The sequence below is a fragment of the Dama dama genome, chromosome 1 (genome assembly GCF_033118175.1).
Source record: "Dama dama isolate Ldn47 chromosome 1, ASM3311817v1, whole genome shotgun sequence".
In the NCBI taxonomy this organism is placed as follows: domain Eukaryota; kingdom Metazoa; phylum Chordata; class Mammalia; order Artiodactyla; family Cervidae; genus Dama; species Dama dama.
In genome coordinates this window covers 42,968,378-42,987,410 of record NC_083681.1, presented here as the reverse complement: position 1 = coordinate 42,987,410, position 19,033 = coordinate 42,968,378, and the positions used below count along the sequence as shown (strand labels likewise).

Here is a 19,033-nt window from a genome sequence, read left to right as displayed (position 1 = left end):
CGAGCCAAAGCTTAATGAAATATCCTTGCTGGATATATGGATGCAAATGGCTGAAGGAATGAGGAGGTGGGAGTGACGCCAGTTCAACACCTCTAAGCAAAGGGACAAAAAGCTCCAAGAGTATGCTGCGTACTGGGGCTCACGTGGGGATCCTATCACAGTTAAACAGTACGAGGCTTTGCAGTCAAGTAGAACTGCGTCTGAGTTCCAGCTCTGCCACATACCGGTTCAGTGGTACAGATTCTCTCTAAGGCATAGCTTCTTCTGTCTTAAAATGGAAATAATAATACTCACTGACTTGGATTAGGTATAGTAAACCAAATGTACCATCTTGTACATAGTAAAAATTCAATAAATGTTATTATTCCTATCACCTTCCTTTGGACTTCTGTTCTTTACTATTCTCTGTTAGGTGCACAGGCTTACATAAGAGATATCAAGCTTTGATATGAAACATATTGATTACAGGTTTTAGTTCATTTATTTTGGGGATAGGTGTTGGGGGGCAGAATTACTACTAAAGTCTGGTGGCAGGAAGATCATTGTTCAGGAGATGAAACAGCAAATTCTGAGATTTTTCATGCTTTAATGTTAACTTTCTGCTTCTCTGACTGACTAGGTAACCTAGGTTTATACAAATAACATGTTTCAGATTTTCCTATCACATCATGCTGAATATACTTACTTTGGGCTTTTATATTTTGAAATAGAAATGATATCTAGGTCTCAAATTTTTTTAGTGACATAAACTGGTAGATGTTCATTTAGAATGTATCAGAAAAAGTTAAAATTTAGCAATGGAAATATTAAAAAAAACCCCATAAAATCATGTAGACAGAAATGTGAAATACATTCCTTTAAATTGAGAAATCATGCTTTACATCTCATATGTTTTCCTAATGTATTTACTGAAAGATAACTAATTATATATTACATTTGTATTAGGTATAATTTGAAATAAGGTGAAAATTACAGAAGGTGACCTAAGCACTCAGAGTGCGAAAATTTTTTCATTAATAATTAACAGCCCTAAAGAAATCTTCAAAAAACCATAGGTGAACTTCAAATACATTATGCTTAGTGAAAGAAGTCAGACATAAAAGAAGATATATATGATTCCATTTATATAAAATATGAAGAAAAGGCAAATTTATAGAGACAGAAGTATACTAGTGGTTGCCAGAGAATGGAGAGTGGCTAAATGGGCATGAGATTTCTTTTGGGAGTGATGGAAATGTCCTAAAATAAGATGGTGGTGATATTTACACAATGTTGGAAGTATACTAAAAGTCACTGAAATGAAACTTAAAAGGAGTGGATATTCATGGTATTTAAATTATACCTCAATAAATCTAGTAATAAAAATAAATCTTCCATGTGACTAGATTTTAGAAAAGACATTTTTATGTACTAAATGAAACGAGAATTTTGAAGAAGAAATCTACTTCTACTGAGAATGAGAGCCTGAGTAATGCTTTTATGCTGAATGAGACCTAGATTAATCAATAAAACATTCTCAAAGTGCCATCCCTAGTGGGAAATCTTTGGAATTTGGGAAGGCAACACTTGTTGGTGCTTGACTTTAATGTAAATAGGGTGCTGCTTTTTCTCCTTGGGTAAACATAAACCACAACTGGTGCCAAAGGAGAAAGCCTCATCTCTCCTGTGAGTCATCTTGAGTATCAGTAACGAACAGATGTGCCTCACAGAAGTAATGAGAGGGATTTGTCATACTTTGATAGGACTCTCCCCAGATTACCAGATTACCTGGGTTATTAAGAATTGCAACAGCATAACTCTAAGGTAGGGCTTCCTTGGTCACTCAGACAGTAAAGAATCCACCTGCAATGCAGGAGACCCAGGTTCCATCCTTGAGTCAGGAAGAGCCTCTGGAGAAGGGAATGGCAACCCACTCCAGTATTCTTGCCTAGAGAATTCCATGGACAGAGAAGCCCAGCAGGCTACAGTCCAGGGGGTCTCAAAGAGAGTGACTAACACTTTCACTTTCAACTCTAAGGTACATAGGTCACTGAGGAGAAGGTATTAGATGGTGGTTCATAGCCTTTACTGTTGCTCACTGCTACCATGTTAAAAGGGTCTTCATTTAACATGATCTTTGAATAAAAAGCACCTAAGTAAACAAAGAGCAGCCCAATGTTACTCAGTAACTGTGAAAGAGTTCCTCTGTCAGTAGTGAATTAAAAGATGTAACATTAGACAGTATGTTTCTTGAGGGCAAGGACCATGCTATTCACCTGTAATGCAGCAACAAATATAAGCACAGCGTTTGACATACCTCAAAAACGTCTTCTGAGCTGAGGATGAAAGTACCATATAAACAATAAATGTAATAAAATGTAAAAATTACTATTTTTCACCATAGTAACCCTAATAATTTAAACCTAGCTGTTAAGGTACTACCTTCAAGAAAGGCTTCACAAATTAGACACATTAAATACAAGTTTCTTAAAGTAGAAAAAGGTGTGAAAGAACTGTAGAGGAAAAAAAAACCCCTAAATTTATGGTGGCCGTGATGTAACAAATTCCCAAAGATCTCACATAGATAATGTCAAAAGTGGTACATCTTTTAGTCTAAGCAAAGCTCTAAAAGAGAGACATGTGTTTAATCTGGGCCACTTTTTATGAGAAGGGTAAGTATATGCATAATTATCTTTTAAATTAAAAAGAAACTATACATTCTGAAAACTAGAAACCACTGATAAAGGAAACTGAAAATGATTCAAAGAAATGGGAAGATATTCCATGCTCTTAGATTGAAAGAATTAATATTGTTAAAATGGCCATAATACCTAAAGCAATCCACAGATTTAATGAACCTCTATCAAATACCTATGACATTTTTCACAGAACTAGAACAAAGATTTCTAAAATTTATATGGAATCATAAAAGGCCCAGAATTACCAAGCAATCCTGAGGAAGAACAACAAAGCTGGAGGAATAACCCATCTACACTTCAGACCATAGTACAAAGCTATAATAATCAAAACAGTCTGATACTGGCACAAAAACAGACATATAGATCAATGCAACAGAACAGAGAGCCCAGAAATAAGCCTGTACATCTGCAGTCAATTAATCTATGACAAAAGAGGCAAGAATATACAATGGATAAAAGACAATTTCTTCAATAAAAGGTGTTGGGAAATTTGGGACAGCTATGTGTAAATCAGTGAAATTAGAACACTCCCTTAAACCATACAGACAAATAAATAAACTCAGAATGGGTTAAAGACCTAAATATAAGACATGACACCCTAAAATTCCTAGAAGAGAATATAGGCAAAATATTATCTGCTACAAATTGTAGCAATATTTTCTTATATCAGTCTCACAATGCAAAAGAAACAAAAGCAAAAACAAACAAATGGAACCTAGTCAAACTTGAAAGCTTTTGCACAGCAAAGGAAACCATCAAAATGAAAAGACAACCTATGAAATGGGAGAAAATATTTACAAATGATGTGACTGACAAGGGATTAATATCCAAAATATATAAACAGCTTATATTATTCATTATTGAAAAAACAAACAATTCAATCAAAAAATGGGCAGAAGCCCTACATAGACATTTTTCCAAAGAAGACATAAGATGGTGGAGAGACACTTGAAAAGATGTCTGACACTGCTAATTACTAGAGAAATGGAAATCAAAGCCACAGTGAAGTATCATCTTACATTGGGTAGAATAACTATCATCGAAGTCTATGAATAATAAATGCTGGAGAGGGTGTGGAGAAAAGGGAAGAAATCCTTGTGCTCTATTGGTGGGAATGTAAATTTGTGCAGCCACAATGGAAAACAGTAAGGAAGTTTCTTAAAAAACTAAAATTAGAGCTACCATATGATCCTGTAATCCCACTCCTGGGTATACATCTGAAAAAAATGCAAACTATAATTAAAAAAGATGCATGCACCCCAATGTTCACAGCAGTACTATTTACAAAAGCCAAGACATGGAAACGACTCATATGCCCATCAACAGACTACTGGCTTAAGAAGAAATGGTGTGTATATATACACACAGTGGAATAGTATGCAGCCATAAAAGAAAGAAATACTACCATTTGTAGTAAAACACATGGATGTAGTGAATATTATACTTCATGAAATAAGTCAGATGGAGAAAGACAAATACTATACAGTATCACATATATGTGGAATCTAATGCTAATACAAATGAATCTATATATAAAACAGAAACAGAACCACAGATACAGAAAACAAACTTATAGATACCAAAGGGGAGGAAGGAAGGATACAAACTACTACATACAAAGTAGATAAGCAACAAGCATTTACTGTATAGCACAGGGGATTATATTAAATATCTTGTAATCCCATGGACAGAGGAGCTTGGCGAGCTGCAGTCCCTGGGGTTGCAAAAGAGTCGGATACAATTTAGTGACTAAACAAAAACAACAATAACTCAATGGGTATAATCTGAAAAAAAAAAATCACTCTGCTGTACATCTGAAACTAACACTAATTCACTAATATTGTGAATCAACTATACTTCAATTTTAAAAAAATAGCTGATATATTTAAAAGAAAACCAACAACATAGGCACCTGATCCATCATCTCTCCCACCATCTTACTCAGAGCAGGCTTTGAGTTCCACTATTAAAAAGACGTATATATGTATACATATATGCAGTCATTAAAAATAATTAGGTATATATGCTATATACTAATTAGGTATATAGAAGGATCTCCAAAATATACTACTAAGTGAAAAAAGCAAGGTGAGAACACAGTGTGGTCACTTTAGTTAAAAAATAATCTTATCTGTATATTCTAGCAAAAATACACTCCCCCCCACCCCCAGGAGGAAACCAACCGTCAGAAGAAATGGAGTAGAGGTGGGAAAGTGAGTGTTTATTTTGCATTTTCTATCTCTCTGTACCATCTGAATTTTCTAACCATGCATATATACTGCTTTAAGAAAATGTCCACCTGACTGATGAAACTGTGGGCGAGCTTATTTATTATTTATTACATTATAAAGACTAATATAAGTTTCTAGTGGCCCCATCAATGTTTTGTTCATCTTGCTGCCCAAGATGTTGTCTGGTATAGCAGCCTTTTTTGTTGAGATGCTCAATAAACCCCTGGTGCATTGGAAAAAAAAAAGACTAATAAATGTTATTAAAAATATTTTCAAAGCAAGTTTAAGCAAGACAAGCAGCTGAGTCCATTTTCTGAAGCAATGCTGAGCAAGAGTCAGGAATTTACACCCTTTGAACTGTATGAGGATGGCTCATGTGCAATCAAAGGCCAGGATAATGCAATTTACATCTACAGAATTTTCCTGAATTAACAAATCCACTATGTATCAGCAATAATTTCCCGTAAGACAGAAACACAGAATGTATCTAAGAATCAATATGATCTACTCCTTAACCCTGTCTGCTGGGTATCAATGCAGAGCCTCTCCCCTCCGGATCTACCTGCCTTTGCCTTGCTTTGTGGTACTGCAGCTGGATCTGTCAATGTTTTTTCTTTGTCAGCTGGCACAATATATTAAGCTTTGTCAGTTGGGACACTACAGTATGAATTGGTTTCTTTTCCTGGTTCTGGTGTGCTTTTTCCTTCTTGTTCCTGCTAGTTGTGTGTGGGACACCCAGATGCGCTCACCACTTTGCAACTTTCAGTGGTACCCCAGAGATGGTGGCTTCCTAGCAAGTCTTGTCAGAACTCCAGCAGGCAGTTTCCTGCTTGCCAGTCCAAGCCTGTGGCCCCTCAGTGAACTTCAATTGAGAGCAATCCAGCGGTCATAGCAATGCTTCTCCACCAAGGTCTGAATCTCATCTTGTTGGAGAGTGGCCCTCTCCAAATTTGCTCCTTTTGTGGGTATTCTGCCTGAACCTTAGACAAGCTGCTCCCTTTATCTGCTATTTCTGTATTCTTTAAAATCCTCTGTACTTCTTAGTAGTTAATCCCCTATCACTACTTAACAACTCCTTATATTAAATTTTTCCTGCTCATATTACTGTTATAGTTTCTGGCTCCTGACTGGACCTTGAGTAATTCATGCCCAAATTAAACCAAAACAAACCAAGTAAAATCAAGCCAAGCCAACAATAAAGAATTAAATCTATAAACTCATCATAAAATGTAAGTCTGTATACAGAGAAAAGCATGGCAAGCATCCCTGCTTGTTAACTAACTGCATTAAAAACATTCATGAAACAAACAAATAAAAAAACCACAGTGTAATGGTTTTGCACTGTGTAAACTAAGCTAAGCTAGAACTATATTTCCCAGAACTCTCTTTGCCCCATGAGTCCAGGTTAGGGTTAACGACAGAGAAATGTGTCTAAGATTTGTAAGACAAAAATGAAGCAGTGGCCACTACACTCTGAAGGTCAGTACAGCCAGGTGCTGCTGTATCTCATACACTTTTATAACTAATCTGCTGGGTCCTCTTAAAGTGTGGGAAGAACTAGGCTCACATTTCTTTCAGTTCCTGTTGGATCTCTTCCATTAGCTACTCCTCAGAGCTAGGCACATGTGTAGCTCCATGGCCAACAACGTGGCTTCTTTTTCAGGTCACCTCACTCCCTGAGGTTGGAGGACATGAGAAACATACACAGATTCTACTTTGCCCTTGTTCTTCCCTCTGTCATGCCCAGCTTTTCTTCCTGACTGCTGCCCTGATGACCTACAGTGACATCAGGCCAACAGGTAGACCCTAATTTGAAGCTTTCCATAAACTTCTTCTCCAGCTTCTACAACAATATAAAAGCTGGTCCCTACAATAGATTCCTTACTTCCTATCACTCATGGTGCTTTTGCTTGATGACCAAACCCTCGCGAATACACACTGTAAAACAGGTTAATAATCTAGCTTAAAAAAAGTCTTCAGTAGTTTGGATTTCTTGAGCAATTGAGTTTCTACTGTCAGTTCTTATTTTCCCTACATTTCTTATTTTTTAAACTTAGATATTATATAGAAATAAATATCTTAGATGTTAAAGTGGGAAAATTTAGAAATTTTCTGGTTATTTTGGGATATGGAGACAAACCTCCTTGATGATTTAAGACACAGGAAAGCCTGACCTATTTTTGTAACACTGTTCTTCATGTTAGGAGAGGAATAAGATGAAGAACCACTAAGGAGCTTTCAGAGAAGAATGGTATATATGCATTTAAGAAAAACTAGAGTGGGCCTGGAGACCGGTGAAGGGAAAACCAAAAGATAATGCCCAAGCTCCAGTTGGTTGTCATTAGTCTCTAAAGCCAAATTCATTTGATTAAAAATTTTGAGAGTTGTCCTTGTTTCCTGAGGATGCTCAGTATGACCTGCCGGATCTCAGAAGTGTGAGTCTCATAAATTTCATTTTCTGCTTTTGGAGAGGATGGGAAGGTAAGGAGGAAGAAAGAGGAATATGCAGGGACTTGGCAGCAGAGAAAGGGCTCCTGATTATGGAGAATGTTTGGGTTAAGACTTTTAACTCAGAAACTGTGGACAAACCATTTGAAGTAAAGTTTTTAAAAAATTGGTCTTATCAAGAAATATTTATTGAGCACATACAAAGTGCAGGAAGAGGACTAGACCTCATCAGTCAGAAATGGTGGATGAAACAAAAAGGATGGGCAGAACAAAAAGAACAAGAGAATCTGCCAGCATCTAAGGGCATGGATCATTTTTATGAATTAGCTAAAGCACTTTATCTGATGCCAAGTTAGTTCTCCACTAAAACAGATTTGGGAATATCTGATAATCTCTCTTGACTTAGAGTCCATGAAACAGGGAGTAGCTTAAGCTAGGAGTCCTTCCATAAATAACACCTGTCTGAAGTCCTGGGCTTCCTGAGGCTAACGGCACATAGCTGGACCATGAGGCAGCCTGGCTGCCACAGGTTTATTGTTTCCTATTGTATATTTCAGAAGGACATAATCAATGTGCTCTTCAGAGTGTGGCTATTTAACTCCTTTCAAGTCTTCACAAGAAAAGAGAGAATAAGAATTTGCTGGACTTGTTTGCCGTAAGAATCAATCTCTTTGAAAGGCATGGACAGGAGAACTACAATATGTGATAGAATTAAGAAAAGCACGGAACACTCCAGAAAATTTTAAGAAGGTTCACAGAAGTTGCCAATGAAGTTAATCTCTAATTTCTGCCTTACATTTATTTATCTAGTGTGTTCATTCATTCATTCACTCATTCAGTAGAAACTTATTGATTAACATTGGGATACAATGAATAAGACAGATAATATCCCACCAAATTTGTTTTCTTTGGTGGCGGAAAGCAGTCAAATATAAACTAAACAATACATAATTTCAGGTTATTAAGTTGCTCTAAAGAACAATGAAGTAGGGATAGAGTGGTTGGGTTATATCTTAGGAGATAATTTAACATGTATTTCATTTTTTACACATAGTATGCAACAAATGTTATAATAAATATAACCACAGATGTATCTTAGATATAGTCAGGAGATGGGATTGATGTAGTTTCATGATAAATCAAGCTGAATACATTTATATAAATCAAAATGACTTACATACAGACCACTAAAACTTACCCTATAGAAAGCACTAGTCAGAGGGAGTAATGCTGCAGCAATGTTATATTCTTCTAAACTAGAACAATCCTTAAAGAAAACAAAGAGAAATGAGCATTATTAGGACATTTATCAGAAATCACAAATATATGGAAACAAAAATCTATGATACATTATTTACTGTACTAAGGGGTTTTTACTTTTATTCTAAATTGTCATTAAGACTTACCTAGATAATTGTGAAAAAAGAGCTGGAAAAAAAAATACTGTCCTAAAGCACATTCTTTTGATGTAAAAATACATTTGAGAAAGATATTTTCATATACTATTGGTGAGTAGCTACTTTTAATTTTCCATTTATATTCACAGCTGTGTAATTTGTCCAAAAAATTTTGGAGGGGGTTTAAATATATTTAACTACTGCATTTGACTGAACCTAAGATACACCTTTTCCCTCCACATTTTAACTTCTCTAAGACTGGGATGTATGTTATAATTGAAATAGTGTATTTTTTCTTAGTGTTACCTATGAAGAGTTTGCATGTAAAATTTTGTTATGGATCAGGCAAGAAATATCAATGATGCCAAAACCCTCTGGGTGAAATGTTGGGGAATGGGGAAAAGTCAGGAAATCTCAGTGGGAATGTAAAATGGTGCAGCTGCTAGGAAAATGGAGAGGAATGAGGAAAAGCAGCTAAGGACAGAAACCTGGGGAAGATATATGCTTATATAGAAGGAATAAAGGAAAATCAAGATGGGAAAGAAATTAGAAGAAAGCAATACTATAGATGTCAGGCTTCCCAGGTGGTACTAGTGGTAAAGAATCTACCTGCCAATGCAGGAGACGCAAGAAACACTAGTTCGATCCCTGGGTCAGGAAGATCCCCTGGAGTAGGAAATGGCACCCCACTCCAGTATTCTTGCCTGGAAAATTCCATGGGCAAAGGAGTCAGGCAGGCTACAGTCCATGAGGCCACAAAGGGTCAGACGCGACTGAGCACAATACTATAGATGTCAGGAGAAGAAATGACCAATGGTGTTGAAAGCTTCATGAAATTCAGTAAAATGAAGATTGAAAAAAAGCCAAGAAACTTGTGAATCAAACAGGTTACTGGTGACATGATGAGGGTATAAGTGAGTAGAGTAAAACAAAGGCCCCGAATGAAAATGCTCATAGCTATAATGGGAAGGAAGCTGTGGAAGAGTTATGACATCCAAATGGGTGGCTGAATGAATCTTGGTAGTACTGAGCCAGATGAATACTAACATTCTATGTAATCCTTTGATTCTGTAAAAATTAGAAGGGACCCACGCACTCCAAGAAGGAAAATCCAAGGAAGAGAGGGTTGAAAAAGAAAGGTCACTGGTAGAACAAGGTCTCTGAGATATGGCTGCTAATCAATGTGGTTTCCATTTCTAAGGGGGGAACATCTCATTTCCGTAAAAAGCAAACTAACAGAATTTATATTAACCATCAGGTTCCATGAATACATCAGCAAATATATTAGGGAAGAGAAGCTTGGTTTTACAAGGAAGACTCAGGCTTATCTAAGAAGTTTCTATGAGGGCAGTGGGCAGTGTCCTTACTGTTGCGCAAATCCTAGTTGTTTTTTTTTAAACTGGAGGATAATTACTTTACAATATGGTGATGGTTTCTGCCACGCATCAACATGAGCCACAGGCATGCACATGTTCCCTTCCTCTTAAACCTCCCTCCCAGCTCCCAACCTATCTCACCCCTCTAGATTGTCACAGCTTTGGGCTTCCTGCATCATACAGCAAATTCCCACTGGCAATCTGTTTTACATATGGTAATGTATATGTTTCAGTACTACTCTCTCAGGTCATCCCACTATCTCCCTCACCCACAGTGACTGAAAGTCTCTTCTTTATGTCTGTGTCTCCTTTGCTGCCCTGCAAATAGGAAGGCAGTCATTACTTTGAAACCATATTTATGTTTTTATTTTAAAATAAAGGCAGGCTGGGAAAACTGGATATTCACATGAAAAATGAAACTAGACTTCTATCTTATACCATACATAAAAATCAACTCAAACTGGATTAAAGACTTGAATACAAGACCTGAAGCAATAAAACTCCTAGGAGAAAACACAGGTGGTAAGTTCCTGGACATTATTCTTGGCAATCATGTTTTAGATCTGACACTTAAAGGCAACAAAAGCAAATATAAACAAATGGGACTACATCAAACTAAAAAGTTCCTGCACATCAGAGAAAACCATCAACAAAATGAAAAGACAATCTATGCAACAGGAGAAAATATTTGCAAATCACATATCCAATAAAGGGTTCATAGCCAAAATATTCAAGGACCTCATACAACTCAAGAGTAAAAAAGACCAAATAACTCAATTAAAAAGTGGGCAAAAGAACTGAACATTTTTTCAAAGACATACAAATGGCCAACAGGTACATGAAAAGGTACTCCATATTGTTAACAATCAGAGAAATGCAAATCAAAACCAAAGTGAGTTGTAGCCTCATTATTAGAATGGCTATTATGCAGAGTACATCATGAGAAACGCTGGGCTGGAGGAAGCATAAGCTGGAATCAAGATTGCTGGGAGAAATATCAATAACCTCAGATGTGCAGATGACATCACCCTTGTGGCATTAAGTGAAGAAGAACCAAAGAGCCTCTTGATGAAAGTGAAAGAGGAGAGTGAAAAAGTTGGCTTAAAGCTCAACATTCAGAAAATTAAGATCATGGCATCTGGTCCCATCACTTCATGGCAAACAGATGGGGAAACAGTGGAAACAGTGGCTGACTTCATTTTTTGGGGCTCCAAAATCACTGCAGATGGTGATTGCAGCCATGAAATTAAAAGATGTTTACTCCTTGGAAGGAAAGTTATGACCAACCTAGACATCATATTAAAAAGCAGAAACATTACTTTGTCAACAAAGGTCCATCTAGTCAAGGCTATGGTTTTTCCAGTGGTTATGTACGGATGTGAGAGTTGGGCTATAAAGAAAGCTGAGTGCCGAAGAACTGATGCTTTTGAACTGTGGTGTTGGGGAAGACTCTTGTGTTCCCTTGGACTACAAGGAGATCCAACCAGTCCATCCTAAAGGAGATCAGTCCTGGATGTTCATTGGTAGGACTGATGTTGCAGCTGTGACTCCAATACTTTGGCCACCTGATGTGAAGAGCTGACTCATTTGAAAAGACCCTGATGCTGGGAAAGATTGAGGGCAGGAGGAGAAGGGGACGACAGAGGATGAGATGGTTGGATGGCATGACCGACTCAATGGACATGGGTTTGGGTGGACTCCGGGAGTTGGTGACGGACAGGGAGGCCTGGCATACTGCAGTTCATGGGGTCGCAAAGAGTCGGATACGACTGAGAGACTGAGCTGAATTACCAAAAAGACAAGAAAAAATTGCTGAGGAGTATGTAGAGAAAAGGGAATCCTTGCACACTGTTGGCAGGAAAGTAAACTAGTACAGTCGCTATGGAAAACAACTGGAGGTTCCTTAAGTAACTAAAAATAGAACTATCATATGATCCAAGAATCCCACTTCTGGGTATATATACAATGCAAAGAAAATAATTATCTTGGACAGAAATCTGTACTCCCATGTTCATTGCAGAATTATTCACAACACCCAAGGTGTGGAAGCAACCTAAGTATTCATCAAAGAATGAATGGATAAAGAAAATGTAGTTTATATGCGCAATATTATTCAGCCTTATAAAGGAAAAAAATCCTGCCACTTGTAACAACATGGATGAACTTAGAGGGTATTATGGTTAAGTGAAATAAACGAGGCAAAGAAAGACAAATACTGCATGGTATCACTTACAGGTGGAGTCTTAAAAAAAAAGTTGAACTAAGAAACACAGAGTAGAATGGTGGTTGCCAGGGGCTGGGGTATGGGAGAAATGGGAAGATGCTGGTAAAAGAGTATATATAAGATGAATAAGGTTTGAGAATCTAATGTATAACATAGTGAGTATAGTTGATAATACTGTTATTATATAATGAAAATTTGCTAAGAAAGTAGAATTTAAGTATTCTCATCCTCCCCAAAAAGGTAAATATGCAAGGTGATGGATGTGTTAATTAATTTGATTGTGGGGATCCTTTTATAATGTATGGTATTTTAAATCATCATGGTGTATACTTAAAATACATTACAAATTCATTTGCTGATTATACTTCAGTACAACTGGAAAAAATACAGAGGCCGTGTAGGAAAACACCACATCCTTTTCCTGTTCTGTCATCTCCATGGATTTTATAAAATAATCCCAGAATACGGCAAAAAGTGTGACTCATCTTTTTTCTTCCTAACTTATTCCTCATTCTCTTGCTTAGGACACTGTTATGTGCAAGAATGTCATCCCCTGTGTCCTAGCACATCTGAGTTTCTTTAACAGAAATGCTTTGCATGTTTCTGAAGACTGTCATGAGGCCCAAGGCAATAAAGTTCAACAGACTTGAGCTGTAATCTTCTCCTAAGGAAATGATTGGGATGCCAAGATGCCTTTTGACTTTGATTTCACAGCAGGGCTTCATTTGTAATGATGCTGTCCAAACTTTAAATGACAACAGCTGTGATATGAAGTCCCACACACTCATTTATACAAATTTCCCACAAATTAAAAAAAATTAAACAATGGGGAATTTCAATCCTTGACCAATTAGCAGGGAACAGGCAATCATAAAACATTTAGAAGCTATTTATTATCTTATAAAATGTTTACACATTGTAGTGCATGTCTCAAACCTGAGCGCCAGTTAAATGCTGATTGCAAAATATAAATATAAAATTTTTTGTAAATCACGTTAGAGACATTCTAAGTTAATTACATTGAAAAATGGAAAAATTTTGAAACAAGAAGTACAATCATTGACATAGCAATAGCATTTCGGCATAGTGCAGTTATCTGTTGGGGAATCAGTTCGTAAATACACATCCTGAAGTCCCCTGTGTTTTGGCCACATAATAGCAAAGTAGTTACAGGCATACCAGGCATTTTATAAGCCTGCAAGTACTTGAATGCCTATACATGTTTTATTTTGAACTTTGCTATGTGGTTTACCTTTAATTTTCCTCCTACAATTGAAGAGTGAATCTTGCAATCTTAATTTCTCATTACCCTCAATTATTTCGTATTTGGATTTGCATACCTTTGGAACTGTTATAACCAGCATTCCTGTTTTCATAAAACATTGGAATCTCTCAAAAATGATATATGTAAACATTAAAGAAAAAAAATAAGGCCAAAAGGCATGATGTCTTACAAAACTTTTTTTGAGTTTGGATTAGACGTAGCTCAGAAAAAAAATTTTTTTTAGTTATCCAAAACACTGAGAACATTTGTATCTTCTACATAGAGACAAAAATTAAAACTACCAAAGCCAAAAATACCTCTGTATATCATATTACTCTCCTGCTCAAAAATGTCAGCTATGTTCTGACCATTACAGGATAATGAGCAAAGTCTTCTGCTAACCTTGTAAGACCTCTGTGGCGTGGGCCAATCTCCACACTTCACCAACCATATGGCCCTCCAGTTATAAGCAACAGCTCTAGTCAGTCTGTTTTTTTTTTTTTTTTGTCATCTTCTACTCCACATCACTGACTCAACAGACGTGAATCTGAGCAAACTCTGGGAGATTGTGGAGGGCAGAGGAGTCCATGGGGTCATAAAGAGTTGAACATGTCTTAACGACTGAACAACAACAAACAATTCCACATTATAACTACTCCTATCACATCTAATACCTCTAGAATACCACCCGTGCCTTGCTTTATTATTTACACTCCTCCTCCTTGGCATCTTCATATGCATGCCCTCAGGTTTGTCCACCCTTTCCAAGTATAGGGTGTGCTTGCATGCTAAGTTGCTTCAGTTGTATCAATCTTTGGACTGTAGCCTACCAGGCTGTCCATGGGATTCTCCAGGCAAGAATACTGAAGTGGGTTGCCATGCCCTCCTCCAGGGGATCTTCCCAGCCCAGGAATAGAATCCGGGTCTCCTGCGTCTCCTGCATTGGCAAGCAGGTTCTTTACCACTAGCACCACCTAGGAAGCCCTCCAAGTACAGTGCTAAGTACAAAATAAGCAGTGAGACTCTTATTGTTTCAGCCTCAGGTTATATTTTAATGCTCAATCAGCTAATAACATTGAGAATGTATCAGAATTTTGAATACTATGGTTATTTAATATGTACCATCAGTCCTACTGAGACAGAAGATGAATGCCAGACTTGACAAATAATATCAAGTCTTAAGTTTTTGAGTGAATGGTACAAGTCTGCTTCAGTTTTATATGTCTGGAAACTAGGACAGTGCACCTGACATATAGTAATAATAGCTAACATTTATTAAGTGCTTACTAAGTATTAATAGCAAACATTTTCAGTTTGGATATACAGAAATTATTTCATTTAATTTTTACAACGTCTCTAGGAGGTAGACACTACAATTGGGTCCATTTTGTTTAGGAAGGAACTAGTTTCTAGAGGTTAAATAATTGCCTGAGATTAAATGGGCACAAACAACAGAGGAAGAATTCAAACCCAGCAGTCTCACTCCAATATTTATGCTTTAAAGCTCTATGTCCTGTTGACTCTCAAATGCAATAAAGTATAGAACTGAATATAAAAATGGCATCTGTGAAACACATAATTCAGGCAAAAGAAGAAAATTTCCACTAATTATAAATAATCTCCTCAAAAGAGGTTGAAACTATATTACATCTGTGAAAACCAATTGAAAACTTAAAATGTGATTGCTAAAATTAAAATGCAAAGGAAGTGCTGGAAGTTAATTTTTACCCCATATAGTATCCATTTATTTCATCTCCGTCTTGATAATTTCTTTAAAAATTAAGAAACACAGAGAATCAAGTCAAAGCTTCTAAAGTATGCCTAATAGGAGTCCTGGAAATAGAGGACAAAGCAGGAAGAAGTAAAAGAAATAATAAAAAGAACTTAGTCTTCATATGCTAAGAGTTCAGTAAGCATCAAACAGGAAAAATGAAAGAAGATATTTGGTAGAATGAATAAAATGTGGTATACTGATACAGAAGAATACTATATAAAAGTGAAAATAAATTATAGTTATATCCAACATCATGGATTAATCTCCCAGACAAAATTTTGATCCAAAGAATCAAGGCAAAAGAAACAATCACCACCATATCATCATCATCAAATTAGTCACTACTGAAACACACATCCAATTTAACACTGGTGTACTTTTTTTTTTTTTAATTTTTTATTTTGTATTGAGGTATAACCAAAGGACAGGGAAGCCTGGTGTGCTACAGTCCATGGGGTTGCAGAGTCCAGACACAATTTAGCAATTGAAAAACAATAGCTAATTAACAAACAATGTTGTGATAGTTTCAGGTTAAGTAGTAAAGGGACTCAGCCTTTCAAATGACTGTATCCATTCTCTGAAATACTTTTGTAATTAACACTGGCCTCTACCTATATTCACCCCATCAAACACAGCAGTGTAAACACGTAAACAATATAGGATTTCTTAAAGTCTACCAAAGCAATGTCAAAGAATTGCTTCTATCAAATCATACTGACAAAGGAAAATCTAACAAAATTAGATCAAGTGAAAAAAAGATCACCGGTTAGGATGATTTTATGCTAAGTGTTTTAAAAGAAACTGATTTGCTGTCAGAGGATTAAGAGAGTCCCTTAAGGACAATTATGAAGGCTTTAAATATTTTTTCAAAAATGATCATCTTTGAGACAGTGCTATAAAGGCCAAACATAAAGTAAGTCATGATGCAATTTTGTTGGAAAATAATTTTAAATACTTTTACCTCCCCCAAGGAAAGTGAGATTCACACTTTGGTTCTAAAAGTATCAGCACATGGTAAAAATAACCTAAATATTTGTTAAAATAAAAGTTTATATTTCTTTTAAATATAATGTATCAAATGCTTCCCCCACTATTTGGTATGAAACTTTAGTTCCTATTTTAAATGGATTTACTGGTGGTAACAGTGAAAATTAGTTTCATTCTTAATGATTTAAAGGATGCAGGAGTGATGGGTCTCTGTCATAGCTCTATTTAATTCTCCAGTCTTATGTCTGCAGAAACCAGACAGATATAAAAGTATAAAAGTAGACTACAGCAAATTCAACCATGAGGAAGCTCCCATGGCAGTTATATAATAAAGACATGTCTTTGCTACTGCAGATTATGGTTGCAGGAATGCTGCATATAGTCAATGATTTGGTGAATAAATTCTATCAGAGAGAAGGATCTGAAACAGTCTGTATTTACATGAAGTGGACAATGGTAATTAAACATTTACAATTTTGCCTTAGGGATATGTTAATTAAATCCCCCTCCCACCCAAATTTAGTTGGAAGAAACTTGGAGTATTTAAATGTCACATAGAACATTATACTGATCTACTACATTGATGATACCATGCTAATCAGGCTGGATGAGCTAGAAGTGGCCACCATGTCGGAAATCTTGGTGAGACATACACTGCAGAAGATGGGAAATAAACATTATAAAGGTTCTGGCCTGCTGGGACATCTCATTCAAAGAAAAAGGACAATTTCTTGCATCTTGTATCTCTCACCATGAGGAAATGAGGAAGGAAGCACAAATTCTGGAAGGCCTCTTATGGCTATGATGAAAGCGTATTTCATGTCTGGGACTCCTGTACAGACTCACACCAGGTGACACAGAAAGCCGCCAGCTCTGAACAGAACTCTGAACTAGGACCCAGAACAAGAAAGGGCTCTGTAGCAGATCCAAGAATTAAGAAGCCCTGCTTACTACCACAATCAGTGACCCACTTAGAAAATTTGCACTTTCCATTGCTATAACTTTGAGCTGTACAAGGTTACAAATTCTATTCCTCAAAGGAGGAATAAATTTTACTAGGGGACAAAACAAGAATCTCATTAATCTGTAAACTACAGCTGTTGCCAAGGAACTGGCAGACAAGAGGAGACATCTTGGCAAAAAAAAAAAACAAAACAAAAACCCAAAAAACTGAACCTGAGTGCCAGGGAGGTAGGGCTAATGTCATACAAGAGAGCAAGGAGGAATGTTTGGCACTCAGGTTAAGTCCTTGGGTACCTCTTGGTACTTTCTTGCTAAATTCTGATGGAAAATGAACCAGTGCAACAACTCTGGGCTAAGAAAGACAGGTGACCAGAGGCTAAGACCCCTCAGGATGATGGTTTGAGTCATAAGAAGAGAGGTTAGCATCATTTGCATTCCTACCATCAGCTACATCTGCAGGGGCTAACGTTCTCCCCACTTACCCTCTTCTCAATTTCCCCCAGCAAGAAAGGCACACTAGAATTCTGGAGGAACTGCTTCTGAATACCATTGTAGAAGTGGAGGTGAGCAGCACAAGGAATGGACATGACAAGGCCTTATCCAAATACCACTTCAAGGAAGGACTTGTTGCTGCCATGACTTGGCAATGCTATCAACAGCCCTTCCTGAAGCAGTAAATATTCAATGACTGATCAACGTGTGGGTCCATACCCAGCTATTCTCACATAATGTGGGACAACTCCAGCTCCAGAGCTCTGTGTGGGTTAGACTGAGACTAACCTTGAGCCCACAGTGTTGCCTGACTTCTCCTTTTGCCCAATTCTATTTTTTTCCCTTCCCTCCTACAGGTGTTAATGCAAAGATCACTCCCTAACAAACATCCTTTGCACTAAACTCTGCCTCAGAATCTGTTTCCAACCTGAAACAATTTCCTAATAAAGTAGTAGTACACACATTGTTTTCTGGGGAACCCAGGCTAAGAGAGATAAGGAGCTTGAAAAGATCACTACTGGCTATAGGATAATGCTGCTGAAGGGCCAATACTTTGGCCACCTGATGCAAAGAGCTGACTTATTAAAAAAGACTCTGATGCTGGGAAAGACTGAAGGCAGGAGGAGGAGGACAAAACAGAGGACCAGATGTTTGGATGGCATCACTGACTAAACGGACATGAGTTTGAGCAGACTCTGGGAGACGGTGAAGGAAAGGGAGGCCTGGAGTGCTGTAGTCCGTGGTGTCACAAAGAGTCGGACACGACAGAGCAACTGAGCAACAACAACCAGCTAAGAGAGATCTGTAGTTTGAAAAATCACCACTGGCTGTAGGATGATGAATGCGTTTAGGCCGGAACAAAAATGTATGGGGGAAGAATGTTTAGATGATTATTACAGCAGTCTAGGAGGGATGATGGTAGCTTTGATAGGGGTATCATAGGTGGAGGGAGAGGGAAGAGGACCACGTCAAAAGGTTCCTATGGGGTGAAAATAAGTATGACCTGGTGTTGGAGATGAAGGAGAAGATGGCATCAAGGAAGACTCTTAGGTTTTAGTGTGCATAACAGGGTCAGTTGTGGTGCCATTTGCCAAGATTGGAAATGGTGAAAGGGAATCCGGTTTGAGAGTTGAGGGGTAAAGGAAATTCATTATCATGAGCTTAGTTTGTAACGCTGACCGTCTTTGACACATGAAAAT

The 19,033-nt window shown here is 37.3% G+C and overlaps 1 protein-coding gene across 6 annotated transcripts in view; it reads right to left on the bottom strand.

The window, feature by feature from the left end:
* SBF2 (SET binding factor 2) overlaps positions 1-19,033 on the bottom strand; it is a 489,641-nt gene that overhangs the window by 127,927 nt on the left and 342,681 nt on the right. For all 6 annotated transcript variants that reach the window (XM_061147798.1, XM_061147803.1, XM_061147799.1 and 3 more), the window contains one exon: positions 8,556-8,624. In XM_061147798.1, the coding sequence (XP_061003781.1) occupies positions 8,556-8,624 (69 nt within the window). The remainder of the gene's footprint in view (positions 1-8,555; positions 8,625-19,033) is intronic.